This window comes from Tachypleus tridentatus, chromosome 13 (genome assembly GCF_004210375.1).
Source record: "Tachypleus tridentatus isolate NWPU-2018 chromosome 13, ASM421037v1, whole genome shotgun sequence".
Classification (NCBI taxonomy): domain Eukaryota; kingdom Metazoa; phylum Arthropoda; class Merostomata; order Xiphosura; family Limulidae; genus Tachypleus; species Tachypleus tridentatus.
In genome coordinates, this window is record NC_134837.1 from 190,090,546 (window position 1) to 190,110,626 (window position 20,081).

Sequence of the window (20,081 nt, forward strand, 5' to 3'; positions counted from 1 at the left end):
TATTAAATTGTTGACATTTACTTTGATTTCATTCTTGATTACTTACATTCTTTAATAACTATTTCCAAACTTAAAATTAAATAATCACAACCGTACAAACATTTTCAGGGACCACCAGGACCTCCAGGTCCGCCAGGTAGGCCAGGGCCACCTGGTTTGAACGCCTTGCCTGGTCTTCGAGGACCTAAGGGAGAACCAGGATTTCCAGGGATTGCAGTGAGTCACAAGCTCTTTAAATATTGGGGAATATTTGTTTGAGTCGTCACAGTTAAGGTTTTTATTAGCATGTTTACTAGTCACTGGAAAATCTAATGACTGTTTAGAGTAATCATTGCACATGCAGATTCAAGATGGAGTTGTGCCAAAGCTATATAAAACTGTGACACCATTTAAAAGTATGCTAGGAATCATTTTGTTTGCGAAAGTATACAGGCAAATCACATTGTTTTTAACTGTTAACCTACATTTTGAATCACAGTACTGTAATTTTTTTTCCCATTTCATCTGGATTTTTTGGAATTTGTTTATACGAGATGTCATACTTATTTTAAACGTTTGAGTTGGGTCATTGTAGCAAAATAAGAAATCGTGAAATGACAAGTACTAATTTAATTTTTATTTGTTTATTTAGGGTCTACCAGGTATAACTGGACCACCTGGTCCTGTAGGATTGGAGGGAAGACAAGTAAGTTTTGTGATTTTGTTTTGCCTTTTTTTAAAATTCTCACTACACAAGCATAAACCATTCTTACAACGAAAAATATTTTTTTAGAACTTTTAATAATATTCCAAAAAGTTAGGTTGTAGGTTTTGTTATATATTATACCGCTCAAAAAATCATAGGAAAACCTGCAATACTTAGATTTTTTATATAGGTCACTTAAAGGCGATTCGAAACGATAATACAATATAGTGAATATAATAACAAATCTGTTCTAACTCTTCCTATGCCAGCTACCAAATATTCTAATATATTGTGGTAAAACATTGTATCACAAGCATCTGAATTTTAGTACGTGTTAGTAAAGTTTGCTCGTCTATTTATTGTTTATAATTAAGCACAAAGTTACACAATGGGCTATCACTGGTATCAAAATTCGGCTTTTGGTGTTGTAAGCCTGCAGACATATCGCGGTGCCACTGGGAAGCATTTCTCGTATAATGTTAAACTTATCATTGGTTGCATCTTTATATTATTGGTTGTATCTTTATATTCATTGGTTGTATCTTTATATTCATTATTCCACTAAATTAATTCAATTGTTAATATATGTTTATTCCTATTTTGATTTTCAACAACTTATTTGTGCCTAAATGTGTATGTTAACCGATCCGTTAAAATAATTATCTATACATTTTCCAACTTTATCAATTTTCCTTCAGTTGTTTATTTTATAGTGAAGTCATATCTTCATTTCTGCATGTCATTTAAGTATCATTTACATATGTGATTATTTAGGGACAACCTGGACCGAAAGGGGAGATAGGTCTTCCTGGAGAACCAGGCCTACCTGTAAGTATGTTTTTTGTGATTATTTTTATATCGTTTCAATGGATGTATTGTTTAAAACACTGTAATTAAAATATGCATTTTTTCATTGCCAACATAATCTGATAAATTAACAAAAGCAGGACATGAACTTAGTAATAAGGTATGAAATATTCGATAATCTGACTGTAAGGTAGTTCAAATGAAACCAATTTCCGTTAATACAACCAAGAATTTAACCATTAAAACATTTTATTAACCTCATATCATGTTTCTGGTGTATTTTCCACGGTAACATGTCCAAACAACCTGGTACAACCAAGATTCTGAAACATTTCCAAAGTAATACATTTAACCAACCTACTATACAGCGTTTGAAGTACTTCATACGTAAAATAGTTAACCAAGGCACTGGAATAAATTTTAAAGGAAAAGCTTTGAATATTCGAAATCATTATTTTCATGTTTATCTGAAAATCAAAGTATTAATGCTTATAGATCTTATCAATATATAATAAGATGCGTTCTGATACTGAAAGCTGAGTAATTCCTAATTACATTTAAGGAAATGAAACAAGTGTGCTTGCTTGAAGTTAAGCACAAAGCTACACAATGGGTTATTTATGTTCTGCCCATCACGGGTGTCCAAACCTGGTTACTAGCATTGTAAGTCCACAAACATTCCGCTCTGTCCTGAGCTAATTAAACAAGGAACATGGCTTCTGTCAATGTATTTCAACTAGACAGATAGCAATGGTGTTTACAAAGGTTAAAATATTTGAAGCTCAGATATCACATAAAACCATTCTGTGAACCTTCTGTATATGTTATATACTGTATATACAATTCAATGTATTTTTCCTAAAACGACAACCCAATCATTGCGAAAGTTAGGTTTCGTAACACAAAATATCGTGTGTTATTATATGCATCTGAAACATTTTTGTTTTAACTAAAACATCACTGAAAATATTAAATTTATTTTTTTTTGTCGCAGGGAAGTAAAGGTGATAAAGGTGACAGAGGAACAACTGGACAACCTGGTGACCCAGTAAGTAACCACAATTATTTGTTGAACATTGTTAACACAGGAGAAAAAAACCCACCTTATAGCTTCTGGTATTTTGTATATCTGTACTAATTAAATAACGTTGTGTATATTACTTAACTATTATTTTTATGTATTACTTTCTGACGATAATTTGTCCAACAGCTTTGGTAAAATTAATAGGCGCACCTTTTCAACATTGTGTCAATAAAATCACGTGGTATTGTGTTAAGAGGTATCGAGATATCCATTCCACAACAACGAATTTCAAGATCTTATTTTACTTATTAATTGTTGTTTTCAGTATTATCAGTATAACAATCTCGTAGATAGTGTTTTACCTAACAGGAAATATCTTCTTGTTCAATTATTTTCATTGACCAATATATTTGTTTTAGCAACTAATGTTGCATTATTATACATAGGATTTGTCGTAATTATATATTGACCTAATACTAATCACGTGTTCAATAAATTGAAAATTGTCAGTGTTATGAAAATCTCAATGATAACAATTTATTAGTGTCAACGTTACGAAAAATTTAGTTATAATGATTTATCATCTTAAACATCAGTTCCAAGAGGTGCAACTTGCACCACATTTGTTATCATCATGAATTCTTTTTTAACTAGTTAACAAGTCAATTACCCTCTTCAGGTCTGTATTACTTAGCTAGTAAACAAACCATTTTCCATCTTTAAGTCGGTATTACGTAGCTGCAACATAAGTCATTCACCATTTTATTTCTGTATGACGTACCTAATAAATAAACCATTCACGATATTTTTCTATATATTACACCACTAGTAAAACAAAAAAACAACAACAACAAAACTTTAGCCATCTTCAGGTCTGTGTACTGTTAGCCAATAAATAAGTTATTGTATCATGTTTTACTGCATTGTATAATTCATCCTCTTTAGTTACATTACTAGGAGATAAATGTTCATAGCTTTATACTCAGCAGCAAATATTTGTCTGAATATCTTCATACAATCGATGTTTCTATCTCAGTAATACAACAGAAAAAGTTTTGATATTTTATTTCTGATTTGGGCCTTTTTAACAACCTGTTTGTGCAAATAAGAACTCGAATTTGGCCAATGTTCGAAAGGCACTGTATTGTACTTGTAAATTAATTTCGAATAAAAACAATCTACACATGTAGGTAAGAACTAAAAATAAATCCGTGATGATAAATATAGCTTATTAAACACATTCTTTTTTTATTCTTATTTATAATGATAAGAATACAAAATTCGATCTCGTGGGTGAGTCAGGATGGTAAAAACATTAACTTCACTGAATACAGAGTATTTGTGTGATAACGATTCTTATATTCTAGTCAGAATTAAAATTATTATAGACCCTTCTATGTTGCTTTACGACACTATCGTTGAAAATTCTTTTAATTATTGTTTTTCAGGGTATCCCAGGAAATCAAGGGCCTCCAGGACTCCCAGGAAGTATTGGAAATGCTACACTGGTTAGAACTGTTATGTTGTTAAAAATACCTTTATCAGTGATTTAGTGTGTGAAACACATAGATCATCTTATATGATATTAGACAAAACCCTGTTGTATCACATATACTTACGTCTACACTTTTTTCTTGTATATTGGGTGAAGGTAAACACCACATTTCTAACGTAAGACCAAAATCTTGGCTTACCATTTCCAAGAGATATTATTATACATCCTACGCTAGTAAGACAAAAGCTTGTAAAATATTATCAAAAACACTAACTCAGCTAATTAGAGTTAGCCTGAAGTTGAATTAGATTTCAAAAAGCTATTAATGATCATAAATCGATTTACCTTTTTCTTTACTGTTACTTTACCCTTGTTGTGTCTCCAGGAATTATGTTATGTAAGGACTCTTGTAAAGAGATACAAAAAAGGAAAATTCCAGCTTAAAAGCTTCTTTGTTGAAATTTGCACAAAGCTATTATAGGGCTATCTGCGCTAGCTGTCCCTAATTTTGAAGCGATAAACGAGGGGGGAAAGTTAATCAACACCACCAACTAGAAACTGTTGGGCGGCTCTTTAACAACGCATAGTGGATGTAATTACCATGTTATAACGCCCATACGGCTAAAAGTTTGAGCTTGTTCGGCGATGGGTTCTGATCCCGCCAATTGAAGTTCAAGAGTCGAGCGCCTCAACCATAAAAAAACTATGCTTCTACCTTATAAACTTAAATATAAATAGTAAATCAATAGCGAATTAAACCTCACCCAGAAATCATCGTAATTGTTATTCAACCTATCTTGAAATCTATTGACATGTGATAACAGGAAAATTCATTTACCTAAATTAAAAAAAAAACAATAATCTTTGTAAAGTATATTAATTATTGTTATTTTATGTAGAAGTAATAAAATAAATAACTCGAAGCTGACATCAAGAGCCAGCAGTGACGAAAATTAAGCTTACGTCAAATCAATGTCAGATTAAATAAACTGCATTTACTTGACGACACATACGTTTACAAGCTGCTTTAAAAATCTGAAGATGTACGATAATTTGGTTTGTTTTGAATTTCACGCAAAGTACATGAGGGCTGTCTGCGCTAGCCCTCCCTAATATAGCATTGAAAAGCTAGAGAGAAGACAGCTGGTCATCACCATTAACCGTCAACCCTTGGGCTGCTTTTTTAATAAACACGTAGTGAGATTGACCGTAACACTATAATGCTCCCACGGCTGAAAGAGCAAGCACATTTTGTGAAATGGGTCTTTGAACCTGAAACCCTCGGGTTACTAGTCAAGCGCCCTAACCACTTAACCATGCTTCTAAGAAAGTCTCAAAAAGGAAACATGAGACTTACAAAAATATACAGTTTATGAACAGCGTTTTTCAAGTTATTAAAATTTTATTCTGCATTTTTTTTTTAAATATTAAGATGACCATATGTTGTTTTTCCATCAACTTCAGGTAGAAGGATTACCTGGACCAAGGGGAGAACCCGGAACGGCAGGTCCAAGAGTAAGTAAAAGTACGATTAAAGTGGACTAATGGAGAAACTCAGAATACTAACACCACTGATAAACTTATGTATTACCTTAAAGGGTTTATAAGAAAACCCATAACACAAGGAAGAATAATAAGTGTTAGGGTAGGTCTAAACATTATCTAAGGTAATTTTATTTCTTGTCTAAGTGCTGTTTAGTGTTTAAATAATGTTCAGTTGTTGCGTAAGTTACACAACTTGCATTCTTGATTTACCTATTAACAAAACTTAGTAAATGATAAATTTATTTTTCTATCATTTTGTATATCAGTTAAAAAAACTGTAAGGTGGTTTATTGGGTTTGCAATATTGCTCGGAAATTAAGGTTCGTTGGTAACAAACATGATGATGATTTATAATACTTGGATTATTAAATAGTTATCGTTAGCTGTTTGAAACTTAATCACTGTAGCGAAAATGTCGTATTGTTTTACAAATTCAGGGTTTTACCATGTTTGTCGCAGTCTACGTATATGATTTCGATAATGTAAGGATCTCATTAACGTATCTTCAACATCGAATCATCCTGGTTTTTGTATGGTTGCCAGAAAACTGCATCACACTGTTTTCTTGGAAGTGTTACCAGATAAATAAGCTTGAATATCTTATCAGTTGTTTTGGCTTGTTGTTTTGTTGTGAGCGACATTCCAGGCTATTTGCAGAGTCAAAGCATTGAACGTTGTTCTATAAGAATCACGAAAAAGCAAAAAACACCCATAGAAGATATATTAAAATTATTAACGGGAATTTCAAACCAGTATAAGATATAATAAAACGTAATAAGACAAGTTTTTATTTTAGATTCATATGATGATGGCTGATCATGTACCTAAAGATGAATGTTTGTCTGAAGTTTTGAGTTGTCTTCTAAAATCATCTTTATTATTGTATATGCATCACATTCAGAGTTAGACGTAAAATAACCATAATTACAAAATCGTGGAGTTAAAACTTTGTGTGAAAATCTATGGAAGTGATTATAGATGTGACATAAAATCTCTAACTCAAATTGAAGTGTAAAATATGGTTTATGAGATGTGTTGGTTGATATATTACTTCGATTCAGAGAATGAAATAACGACTCGAAATAATCCTTTCTTAATATCTAAAATTATCATTAATTTTGACACGAAAGAAAAAGAAAAAACTCATTATTAGGCCAAAATACTGTATCTTTTGGTGAATAGAAACTATTTATCAAGTCTGACTCAAAAGTAACTTATTTTTCTGGTAATCTTAGCCTAAACCTTATAAATTATTTTAACCTCATCAAAAACAATTATGATAGAACTGAAATAACTCTTTCGATTCAGACACGTTGTTATACATATTTAGATACAATAACTATAATGTTGTAATATTCTACGCATAATACATATATGTGAGTGTGTGTGTGTGCATTTCATAGAAACTATGAAAAGTCTGTGACTTTTAAAGTGCAAACACAGTATTTTGTAATTTTTATGTGCCATAACATTCCTAAGAATGAGATGTAATGTTAACTTGAAAAAAACAACAAATTTAACTCTTTCAGTAAAAAGACTTTATTGCTTAATAAATTTATTATTATTATTATTATTAATTCTAATTATCTAAACTACACAGTAATAAATAAAGGAAGACTGTATTGAAAACAACCATTTCTGTTTTTCAGGGAGAACCAGGTCCTCCGGGACCGAGAGGTCCTCCTGGCCTTCTAGGTGAAAAGGTAATATCAGTATAACCAGTTAGCATTAAACAATTCTTTAAATAATAAACTAATTTAGTTCTGGTGCGATAATTTTTACCTTCTATTGCACATATTATGAAAATACGACGGGAAGAAATGTTTTATTTGCATTTCTTACTTAAACAGATTTTATATTGCACAAAACACGTTTTCGTGAAATATATCTTGGTAAGTTATAAATGGGTACATTAATTATAATTAATACTGTTCAAATGAACACAATAATTCCATGGTTTATTTAGACTGTTATCCGGAAGTATGTATGTTTTTATAAACAACAAAGATGTATTTTATGATAGGAAGGCGAATAACGATCTATGTGCCTAAAGAAGAGTTTTATTGATGATGTAACAAACTACATGTTTCGACAGCACATTGGTTGGTCTTTTTCAGGCTTGTTTATGAATTCTTGTATACCTACCTATTATTATATTAATATAATGTGCTTCTTTTCTTGAGTATTATTTGATACCTGTACATTGCAATGTAAAATAGAAAATTAACTTCTGTTAGTTTGCAACTTTGATCATATAAACATAATATACCTGTAACTGAAAACATAAAATAAATATTATAATACGGCAAAGAAGTTATATTTAAGTTATATATAGTTTGGATGGTTTAAGCATAACACCGGCAATGTGGAAGTAAATTTTAACACAGAATTATTCACAGGTCCGTATGGCCTTCATAGGTTTCCCAAACACATTTTTCTAGGTTATATATGCATTCCACTTTTTATGATTTATGACTTTCGTTCAGCAGGGTCCCTACTTACATGCAAATCACACACACGAAAATATAAAGAAACATTTCATTATTTCCAGTTAATATATTTAATGAATGCTTGATATAAAAACAAGTCGATAATTTGAAAAAAAAGGAGCGGATGAGGTTTAATTAACACTGTTACTCATACACAAAAATCTGTCATTAAACAGTAGATGGTGACTAACTGATTAGAACGATTAACAAGGCTTAGATAAAGGAGATATATGATGTGGTGTTGTCAATCAGGTACGTAAAAAACAAATTTATGATGAAAACTGTAAAAGTACTGGAGGGGAAGGTAATGATTAACTTTAAATTGGAAGAGTTTCTTTTAGAGCAAAGCAACAATGGGCTATCTGGTGGGATCACTGTTGGATTCGAACCTCATATTTTAGCGTTGTTAGTCCGTCAATTTACCGCTGTCCCACACAAAGACAATCGAATGTATAATAGTTCTTAAAGTGATTATCTTTTAGAATAGATTAGCTAAACAGATGCATTTAGATTTTGTTTAGTGCACGTTTAAACATTACGTTAGATAATTAAAGTATTCAAGAAGGGATAAGTAGGCCTCATTTTATTTCACAGAACATTACGTTTTATTTTTAAGTGGTGTTTATAAAATATTATGTGTGTTATTAATAGAACCGACGTCCTTATGGACTTTCAAAAAACCTAGCTGTAAAACAAAATATTAAACTGATTTATATATACATGAATAAAATTAAGAATAACATTGAAAGTGATCATAAAGATTAGATACTGTAATGGACATAAATTTCAATAATTTTAATAAACCTAATAAATCATACACCCCCAGAACATTGCCACTCCTAAATATTAACATTTAATAAACATTATTATATAGGATAACGAAATATGTAGGCTATGTTTGGCAAGCTTTCAATTAACGTTCACTGTTTATAATCTAAGCAATGTCTCGTACTTTCATATTCCCCCCCCTTTTTTCATCTGTAAAAAAAGTATAGCGCGCCATCTCTCCGACATTTATGGAACGTAATGAAAAAGTTGCGTTTATAGGGTAACAAACTCGAACAAAAACCAAAAATAATTGCTTTTACCACCGTTGACAGTGAAGGATCAACGCCAAAATAAAAGAAACGTGCTTTGATAAACATCGGCGTTTACAGAGTGAAAGACGTTCACCTCTCTGAATATTTTTTTTATGCTAAGACTTGACAAGATTTGTTAGCAGATAGTTTCATATAGTGGAATATTTCTGGCACTTGCTTGATTCTAATCGTGATTGATTGTTTCTTAATAATGTATTCTGAATACAAAAATACTTAAAAGAAATAAGCATGAATTTTCGAAAGCCAGAAAGTCTAATGAGGTCGTCTAAAAACTTGAACTTGGATGTACAGCTTAGACCTAGTGTCAGAGCCGTGATTTTCATACTTTATCTGATATGTTTAAAAGGACGTATGACGGAACGTGATTTAACATAATTTTCCATTTACAAAACCAAGTAGGCATTGATCATCTATCTAGTCCTCTTTTTCGTTAATTAGTGCAGTCAGGACTTGCAATTATTTTAACCCGGAAGAAATATTGAATAACCATATTGTGTAATAAAACTGCAACGTTATACTGTTATTACATAAAAAGCGTAGGAACATTACACAAGTTGTTTCGCCTAGATACAGTGGATACTTAGAGAATGTATAGAATGTATAATACTTAACAACAAGGACATGCTTATGTTATACCACTCAGCAAAAGAAAAGCTACCATGCTGTATCGTGTTACATGGATACAGGGGATATTTATACAATATATAATATCGCTTAGCAACAGGAAGAACGTTACGCTTTATAAAACTTAGCAACAGTAAGACCATCATTCTACATGATGTTACCTAGTTACAGGAGGACTAATACATTAGGTATTATTATGCAACATGGAAAGCTTTATAGTTTATTGTCGTGGAAATTATAGTGTATAATTTAATTCTGTTGGAGATTCTTTCTAATCTACAAATGCCTGTTATAGGGGGAGCCAGGTGGTATTGGAGAGCCAGGACCTCTAGGCCTTCAAGGATTCAAGGTATCATATAAGCATTTAACGCAATTTTATTTTGTCATAAATGGAATTTTTGTAAGAAGTACTTACGTCAAAAATAATAATGAGGCCGTTTAAATTCTGTACTCTCGCCAATATCCTTGTAAACATTTTTTTTCTGTCTAGAAATTCGAACATCCCTTAACGACTAATGACAAAATGATAAATAGATACATATCAAAATACCTTTGAGGTATTCCTCGTATACCCTGTATTATGGCTTAGGACTAATACATACTGAAGTCAGAAATACTTATATCAGCCAACATAAAATTTGAAAAACCAAAGCAAAATAATAAATATAATCGACTTGTTCTAATAAAAATCGACTAATCAATTCTGTTTATGTGACTGGTGAGGATGTTAGATTTCTTGTTGTTATAAACAGAAAGATTTGGTTTGAAATACCATTATTGTTCCAAATGATCTCAAGACCTTCATATATTACTGTACACATACATTAGGTATACAGAAGTTATTTGGTTGTCCAGAAATAAATGTCGGAATTATCACGATAATATCCAGTAATATATACTGAATATCCAGTAACTTCTCAATGGTTGATTGGTTTAATACAACGTTTGTTACTTACAAGGTGTCTTAATTGTCTGCTGTTCCAACTCTACTCAGAGTAAGTTTTGCAACCCCCATTGCAACATGGACGAGGGCTTTCATCTGAGTTTTTTCTACGACTTCAAACTTGGACGAATAGCGACCAAAACTACACGGAACATCAACCAGACGTTCTGCCATTTATCTGTTACTGAACGTATAGTTCAGCATTGATTTCAAAGATTTGGACATGGAGACGAAAGTCTTGAAGACCACAAAGGGTCGTGGAAGGAAGCCATCTTTAGATGAAAATACATTAAGAGAAGCAGTTGAGACAAACCCTCGCAAAACAGTACGTGAGCTTGCATAAAAGCTAGGCACAAGCAAATCAAGCATTGCCAACCACTTGAGTGTATTTGGAATGATGAAAAAGTTGGATAAATGGATTCTGCGTGAGTTGACTGAAGATCAACAAAATCAGTGTTATGAGACCTATCAAGGATGACGCTTCAAAAATTCAGTGAATTGGGAATCGAGGTTCTGCCTCATCCACCTTATTTTCCAAACCTTTCTCCCTACAGATTTTCATTTTTTAAGAACTTTGACAGAAGAAGCTTTCAGGGAGTTTAATGACCATAGAAGCTCTGATTTCTATAGCAGAAGCATAAACAGCATTGTTACACTTTGACGAAAGTGTATTGAAACAAATGGTGCTTACTTTGATTAAAGCATGTTTTACAACACTGGTTTATACTTTTCCAAACTTCGCAGTTCAAAAACGACATTTGTTTCTTGACAACATAATAAAACTGAAACAGAAAGTTGTAGTTCTCATGTGACGTATATATGCCAAGAAATATACACAAGTTAAAAGTAGCCTTTTAGGATTTCTAATAATGACTACTTGACATGTGCATCACACTACACTCTACCCACACTTCAAATAAGGTCAGTGGAATATATAATACTCATCGAACATTAGTTCATTCTGTCTAATACACTGTTCATTAGACCATATGACATCCATTAAATTACATTATAGTTAAAGTTGGTCTACTAAAATGCTCACAACAATCTTGTGACCTACAATCAATAAGAAACGAATTAACTTAGAGCCATGAAAGAATTAACAGTAGCCACATAACATACATAACAAATGACTCGTACAATTTTAGTTAATCATGTGAAACTTATTTGTTTCTTAAGTCTAAATAGTAGTGTGATATATTCGTATCTTTACATTTAGGGAGAACCGGGTGAAAATGGATTCACTGGTCCTCCCGGACCACCAGGACCTCCAGTAAGTTGTAAACGTTTCTTTAACAATTAAGGAAACAACTAAGATGAAGCGTTTGTATAGCGTTTAACATGAGTTAGAATATATAGTTATGTAATATATATCAGAGAAACATGAATGGTTTGCTTTGCTTTGTTAAACTCCAGGAGAGGAGATCAGTTAAGAAAAAAAGAGATGTTGATTAGATGTTTTGTTAACCGTAAAGCTACTCAATGGACCATCTACACGCCACGGATATCGAAACCCAATTTTTAACGCTATAAACATATAAATACACAGATTTATTACTCAGCCATTGAGGTGAGGAAAAAGGTTTAATAGCCTGAAATATAAGATTTATTCGACAAAAATATAAATGTTCATTGTTTTTATAATTGTAAAGTCGTGTTAATGTTCCCCAATTAAATGATATTAAAATATCTTATAATGACATTCACTCGACAAGATTCATTGCCATGTTGACTATACGGCCTCCAGTGTTCTGTGTGAATTGCCAAAGTGATCAAAATCATAGCCCTCCTTAAAAAAGTAAACAGGTGTAAGTAATGCAATACATGAAGTAGACTGGAGTCGTAGGAAGTAATTAAATGCATTCTTTCTTCCTCTAGCTAATCAGCCTGAAGATGGATTAGGGTAGCTGAAACCGTCTCCACAGTTTTTCAAATCATCGATCGAGATCAAACTAACGGATCTACAAAATTAATTAACCCTAAACAGCCATTAATGACCTTTTCTAATTTTTTTCCAGGTTAAGTATCTAACTGGGAGGACAGCTTAGCAATTCAGGAATTAATTGTGTGTTTATTACAAAAAAACAGATGAGTTTACCAATTATTGTCCTAATTTAAATTGTAATACAATATTTTAACCTGATTTTATTATGCTTGCACACTACAATGATCTATGATCAATAAAAGAGAGCTGTATTTCGTAAAAAAATGAAAAATTTGTTTTAACAATTTCTACATGATTTTTTTAGGTTTTCAAAGTAAAATTTGCAGATCAATGGTCAAAGCTTATTTTCAAAGCTGAAAGCTTGGTTTTCTAGATTCAAATATTGAGCTTGCGGTGAACATAATCTACAGAAACAAAGACTGTAACCAATTTAAGAGTTATTTATAGCATCATAATTTTCGTATTAAAATGGTAAATATATTTATGTAATGTTGGTGCTTTTCTTTGTAAGGGTCCACCAGGAAAAGATGGAGTAGCTGTAACTGGCACAGAGGACACCCTGTTAATTCCAGTAAGTTATTTTAGTTAATGCATTACATTATGAAAATATTAGCGGCGCTGTTGAACTTAAATGGTCCTATCCCAATAGCTAGTTGCATTTTAAAACAAATATAAACAGATTTATACAGTTAGAATGATCCTATCCGAAAAGCTAGTTGCAACTCAAGACAAACATAAGCAGCTCCATACAACTAAAATGATTCTATCATAATAAATAGTTGCATCTGAAGATAAGTAGGTCTATACAATCAAAATAATTCTTCCGCAAGAGCTAGTTTTATTTGAAGACAAATATTAGCAGATCTATACAGTTAAAATGATACTACTCCAAGAGCTAGTTGATCTGAAGACAAATATTAGCAGATCTATATAGTTAAAATGATACTACCCGAAAAGCTAGTCGCATTTGAAGACAAATATTAGCAGATCTATACAGTTCAAGTGGTCCTATCACAAGAAATAGCTGCATTTAAAGACAAATATAAGCAGATTTATACAGTTAAAATGATACTACCCCAAGAGCTAGTTGCATCTGAAAACTATTTTATAAAATAATTCACCAGAAAAACATTTTTATTTTGTCAAAAAAAAAAAAAGATTGAATAGAAGACTCTTGGGAAGTTTTAAATTTTTATAAAAATTACAAGAATATTTTGTAGAGGCGTTTCATTAGATGTAATGTCCAATAAAATTTTGAGAAGCGTTTCGCTTTCTTTCTTTTGAGAAAAATCTTACCTGGAAGAGATTTTGAAATCAAAAAGTGCTTCTTTGTTTGTACACTTTCCAGTGGAAGACAAAAACACAAAAACAATTAAAGAACTTTGTTGTTTTAAATGTTTTCTCAGGACATTACTACAAGAGATAATAATCTTTAGATTTTCAAATTGTTAATTGTTCTATTTACTGAGCATATATCTTTATTAAAATTTACCCTAATATGGTATTTAGGAATACAAATTACTGTTTGTTTTTTTGTGTTTTGTTTTAAAGTGCAATATTTCGAGATCTTGTTTATTATCCTGTGTTCCTACAAGATTTATCCTACATGATAAATAACCGATGTCGCGGGTTCGAATCCCAGTCACACCAAACATGCTCGCCCTTTCAGTCGTGTGGGCGTTATGATGTGACGGTGGTAAGAGTTGGCGGTGGGTGGTAATGGCTAGCTGTCTTTCCTCTGGTCTTAAACTGCAAAACTAGGGACGACTAGCGAAGATAGCTTTTATGTAACTTTGAGCGAAATTAAAAATAAAACAAAGAAAATTAGAACGGTGTCTGCAATAGACGTTTTAAATTTATAAGTGTTTAGTAAAGGTGAAGGCAGCTATTCAGTACCACCCACCGACAACTCAGAAAGTACTATTATTTATTAATGGAATTTATTATCACCTTACAACACTCCACCGCTGAAGATCGAGCATATTTATTAATCGGATTCAAATCCACGTCCCATGGATTACAAGTGGCTTAATTACCATGCTGTGCCATTTCTTAATATTTAATGCCATTTTAATAAAGTGTCTTCATAAATGACTTAAAAATATTTTCAGGGACCTCCGGGTCCAAAAGGAGATCCTGGACAACCAGGCCTACCAGGTCTTCAAGTAAGCTCAGATTAAGTATTTTCTATTTTCATAGAAACATAGTGTTGTAAATAATATATATTTAAATACGTTAGACGCTTAGTATTAAAGAAACTTATATATACAAATGCTTTAAGTGCCAATGACATTACTTACAACTTGCTCTTAAATTTGATTTCAATTAATTTACAGTTAAAAATATAATTAAAATAATATTTTAGTTTCTGTTTCCGTTTTCACTTATGTATTTATAAGTTTGGATAATTTTGATCATAATTAATTGAATAAAGAAGATAAATTACACTGTATAGTTGGACAAGACGATATGTTAATATAAAGAAATGTTAATATTGCTTTAAAGGGATAAGTTTCCGAAATATCTTGAAACTTTTGATATGATAAAACAATGATAAGCAACGAAGAATATATTATATACTGATATGTTTCTTTCACCCTTTCCCTCATATCAACCCTTTAAGTTTAGATGTCTTTTTATAAACTTGTGATTGAGAAAAGTAATGATAAACAGTAAACATCTGTTTATACATTTTGTTTTCACCTTTTTTTCCTCATTTTTAGCTCCTTAAGTTTCAAAAGCTGGAAACAGTTCAGGGTCTATAATAAATGAGATATTTTAGTTGAAGAAGCCATTCTGGAAATTATCCAACGGTCAGCTCTTTCTTAGGACAACTTTAAAGAAATCATTTTGATAATTTCTTTATAGTTTTTTTGCCAAATTCCCAAAAATTAAGACTCTAAGAAGGTACAGAGAAACTGTCGCGTAGTTATCTTAGTTCTTTCATGGTAGTGTTGACCAATACGAGTACTTCAAAGTTCAAGACATAGATGTTTATAAGCTCTGAAGATCACAGTATAGTGTAAATACTAACAAAAACTATAGTGCCTTTTGACTTTAAAAGGTAAACACGAAATGTGTGCATGTGCTATAAGGTATTTAATGCACAAAAGGGCTGAATAATGCAATAGCTGAGTAATATGTTTGATTAAGTAACCATTTTAATGATGAACTAAACGATATCTGAGGTTACCACAAACCTCGTAAATATTCAAAAGAACTGGATAATACATAGGTTTAACTATTTTAAAGTACCACCAAAAAATGCAATGTCTAGGCTTAACATAAATTGTGCAATGAACTACAAGAGTTGCTCAGTTTAAAGGCTTATTAGTTACCGTTTTACTAATAACGCAAGAGAAAAACAACACTCAGGTTCACCACAACCTCTCTGAAGGATAGAAAAGAGATAATTAATTGACAGATATAACAATAGTCCTTTAACAGTCACAAAAGAGCAAAATAATGAGGGATATTACAGGGTTTAATATCGTATAGGTCTACCAATATCCGTGTGAAGGATTACAAGACCTGAATGTTTTATACTTTAGGCACATACCCGTTTAAATAATCATAAGTTATTGGTCTCTTTCCAATCATTAAAGCCTCAAGAACGACTTCCACTGAACTTATTCTTCCATGAATGTAAGTAAACAAACAACAGTAACGAAAATCTGTTCTTTTAAAACCGAAACATTTATCACTTTCTGAGGAAGTTAGTATGAAAGATGGTTCACAAAAGCTAAAATAAAATGAACTTGTTTTCTGTACGGTTTCGGTGCTAAAGTTTATTTTGAAATTGTGATGTTCTGTTCCTACATGTTTTTCATTTCTGCTTCTGTTTCAAAAGGGTGAAAAAGGAAGTCCAGGAGAAATTGGATTTCCAGGACAAAACGGTGCAAAGGTTTGTTTGTTATCATACCGTCTTACAATCTTTTCTTGTTAGGTTTAATATTATAAGCTTCTTAAGAAATTATTTAAAATCAATGAATATTTATTTATTTTATATTATAGGTCAAATTTTTATTCTTATTACGAATAAAATACAGTGTGATGTAATATTCTAGACCAAGTGCCAGACTTCCTATTAAACATATTATACTCTGAGATATAATATCAGTAAGAAATCTCAAAGATGCTCTGTGTTATTTTTTAGACCTTCTAATATGTTGTTTTCTCTTTATAGCTGCGATGTTTTTCTACTTTTCACCACCAGAATTTTTTTTCTGAATAACTTGGTATAAACAGTGTTGTTTTTTATTACCTGAATAACATTTGGATGAACTTTACCTAACTTTATGATTTCCAATTTTGTAGGGAAGCAAAGGAGACAAAGGAGATAAAGGTTCCCAAGGAGATAAGGGAAAATTGGTAGGTGAAGTATTCTGTGTTAATATACAGTTTGAGTTACCATTTCTGAAACATTCATACAAGAAACATTTTCTATTGTAACCGAAATGTATTTTTAAGCCTCAGTCACCACTACATAAATTTTGGCACCCTACACATTTCAAGAGTTCTTTCTTTAATTCCTGATACTTTTAGGTCCTGCACATTGTCATTTTGGGGCTCCAAAAAAACGTAAACACCTAAAATGTCGAGCTAGAATATGGCGACGAAGAAAATAATTCACATCTGTGAGAGAACTGGTGCGATAGTGGCGTCCCATGGCAGGAAAACAATGAACTTATCCCAATGGTTTCAATCATGAAAAGGCTGCCCGAAGTTATTCCAAAAACACTTCTTATAAACTTGTGACAATGGCTTAATATCGTGATATTGAAAACAAATATCTCATTCTGGATTAAAAAATAACTCGTTAAGCTATTCATAAAAGCGAATAAAGCTTATTTCAGAATTATCTGGAATATACACTGCTAACCAAAATCTTAAGGCCAATAAACATAAAGAAAAAATATGCATTTTGCGTTGTTAGTCTCAACCAATTATTACAGAAACGAAGCATTAATCGGTAAGCACGTAACAAAATTTAGTCATCTGTGTTCAAGCATTAGCGTTGTCAACATCTCCCACTGACATCTCCTGTGTTACGTTGAGTAAAACATGGCAAAGGCTAAAAAGTTGACAGAGTTCGAACGTGGCAGAACTGTCGAGCTGCAAAAGCAAGGTCTCTCTCAACGTGCCATCACTGGTGAGATTGGGCGTAGTAAAACTGCTGTTGCACATTTTTAAAAGATTTGGTGGGATACGAAATGAGAATTTCAAGTGGTCGGCTCAAGAAAATTTCGCCGATCGTCGAACCAGATTAAGGCCCTTACGGACGCAAAATGCAGCTCAAGAACAATAAGACGGCATTTACGAGAGAAATGCTTTAAAAACCGTAAACGTCTTCAAAGGCCACGCCTCCTTCCACACCACGAAACAGCTCGGTTAAACTTTGCTGAGAAGCACCAAACATGTGATGTAGAAAAGTGGAAGAAGGTTTTGTTCTCCAATGAGAAAAAAAATTAACCTGGATGGTCCAGATGGCTTCCAACGTTACTGGTACGATAAGGATATCTCACTGGAGATATTTTCTACACGACACAGTGGAGGAGGTTCCATCGTGATCTGGGGTGCTTTCTTCTTCGATGGAACAATGAAGCTTCAGGTTATACAGAGGTGCCAAACAGCAGCTGATTACATTGGCATGTTGGAAAGAGCATCCTTATTGACTGAAGGCCCTCGCTTGTGTGAAAATGACTGGATCTTTAAGCAGAACAACGCTGCAATCCACAATGCCCACAAAATAAAGGACTTTTTCATGGCAAATAACGTGATTCTTTTGGATCACCCAGCGTGTTCGCCCGAACTGAACCTCACTGAAAATGTTTGGGGGTGGATGGCAAGGGAACTCTATAGAAATGGACGTCAATTCTAAACAGTGCATGATCTTTGTGAAGCCATCTTTACCACTTGGAATAACATTCCAGCCAGCCTTCTGCAAACGCTTATATCGATCATGCCAAAGCGAATGTTTGCAGTTATTCGCAATGACGGCCGTACAACTCACTACTGAGACCTCTTGTTGGGGATTTCCTACCCTGTTCAGGACTTTTTTTTTGGTATAGTCTTAAACTTTTGATCAGCAAGTATTTAGCCTAATTTCATAGTGTTCACATTTTCCCTATTATATGCTAAAAGTTTTTTATTTTTATTTTCCCTTTTCTTATTGTCATCTTTCAAAGCTCTACTCAAATAAGTGGTTGAGTCTAACAACGCAAAATGTATATTTTTTCTTTATGTTCATTGGTTTAAGATTTTGGCCACCAGTGTATTTGCACTGACAAAATAAATAACTTCACTTTTGAGAAAAATCAGTATTTTACTATTTGTATCTAGTAATCTGTTTTGTGTGGATTATAAAATATTTTATATACACTATCAAGGTATATTCCTTTTAAATTTACAATTGTTTCATATTTTCTATATTTCTATTTGATTCACTTTTTCAACAATAAATAATTATGTGCTCATTGTATGTCAGAAACTTTTGCTTTCGGGGAAGCATTAATTTACTGTATCTCACTTGTTTATTTTTTCGTTTTTTTACCATTTATACTTTATAATAAAAAGATGATACCAAACACAAGTAACAAACTCACTAGTGCGAATCCAAATAAAGTACAAAAGTACTGTGATTAAAGTACTGGTATTATGGACAGTACTAATTGTATTGATGATTCACACCAACACAAGTTATAAATTAATATCTACAAGTTTTTTTTCTCCAAATTTTGGGAACGTATGAGCTATATGTAAAAATACGAGTTAGAATACGGTTAGTTAATAGAAGAGTAAATTATTCAGTTAGTGAATCTATTAGTCAGCTAATGATTAATCTGGGATTGGTTTAGCTTGTTTGTTCTTTACTGGTAGTCAGAATGTCAAAGTTGTGACCTTTGAATCTGCAGGTCGACGAGAAACAGTTATGAAATTAGGTCTGTAGATGAATGCTGGTTTTACTAATTGTGAAATTAGGCCTATAGATGAAGACTGATAAAACTAATTGTGTGGTTAGGCCTGTAGATGAATATTGGTTAAACTGATTGTGAAGGCCTTTAAATGAAGGCTGGTTAAACTGGTTGTAAAGTTGGGCTTGTAGATGAATGTTGGTTAAACAGAAGTGTCTTAATCAGTTATTCTAGATATTGTCAGCTATCAACTTACCTAAACACGTTTTAAATTATTATAGGGACGCAGAGGTAAGCGTGGTCAACCAGGAAAGGCAGGACTTCCAGGAGAAGCGGTAGGATGCTTTTCGATATCAAATATTTAATGAGAAGTAATAAACGGAAAAGTTTTAAAGTACTAATTTACAAAACTTAGATAGTGTTCATATCAGATTAAAGTACTACTTTACAAAACGTAGATAGTGTTCATATCAGATTAAAGTACTGATTTACAAAACGTAGATAGTGTTC

At 32.3% G+C, this 20,081-nt stretch overlaps 1 protein-coding gene across 3 annotated transcripts in view; it reads left to right on the plus strand.

The window, feature by feature from the left end:
- LOC143239450 (uncharacterized) overlaps positions 1-20,081 on the plus strand; it is a 123,809-nt gene that overhangs the window by 72,011 nt on the left and 31,717 nt on the right. For all 3 annotated transcript variants that reach the window (XM_076480522.1, XM_076480523.1, XM_076480524.1), the window contains 14 exons: positions 109-216; positions 632-685; positions 1,460-1,513; positions 2,487-2,540; positions 3,965-4,024; positions 5,476-5,526; positions 7,206-7,259; positions 10,065-10,118; positions 11,932-11,985; positions 13,169-13,228; positions 14,769-14,822; positions 16,508-16,561; positions 16,975-17,028; positions 19,853-19,906. In XM_076480522.1, the coding sequence (XP_076336637.1) occupies positions 109-216; positions 632-685; positions 1,460-1,513; positions 2,487-2,540; positions 3,965-4,024; positions 5,476-5,526; positions 7,206-7,259; positions 10,065-10,118; positions 11,932-11,985; positions 13,169-13,228; positions 14,769-14,822; positions 16,508-16,561; positions 16,975-17,028; positions 19,853-19,906 (819 nt within the window). The remainder of the gene's footprint in view (positions 1-108; positions 217-631; positions 686-1,459; positions 1,514-2,486; positions 2,541-3,964; positions 4,025-5,475; positions 5,527-7,205; positions 7,260-10,064; positions 10,119-11,931; positions 11,986-13,168; positions 13,229-14,768; positions 14,823-16,507; positions 16,562-16,974; positions 17,029-19,852; positions 19,907-20,081) is intronic.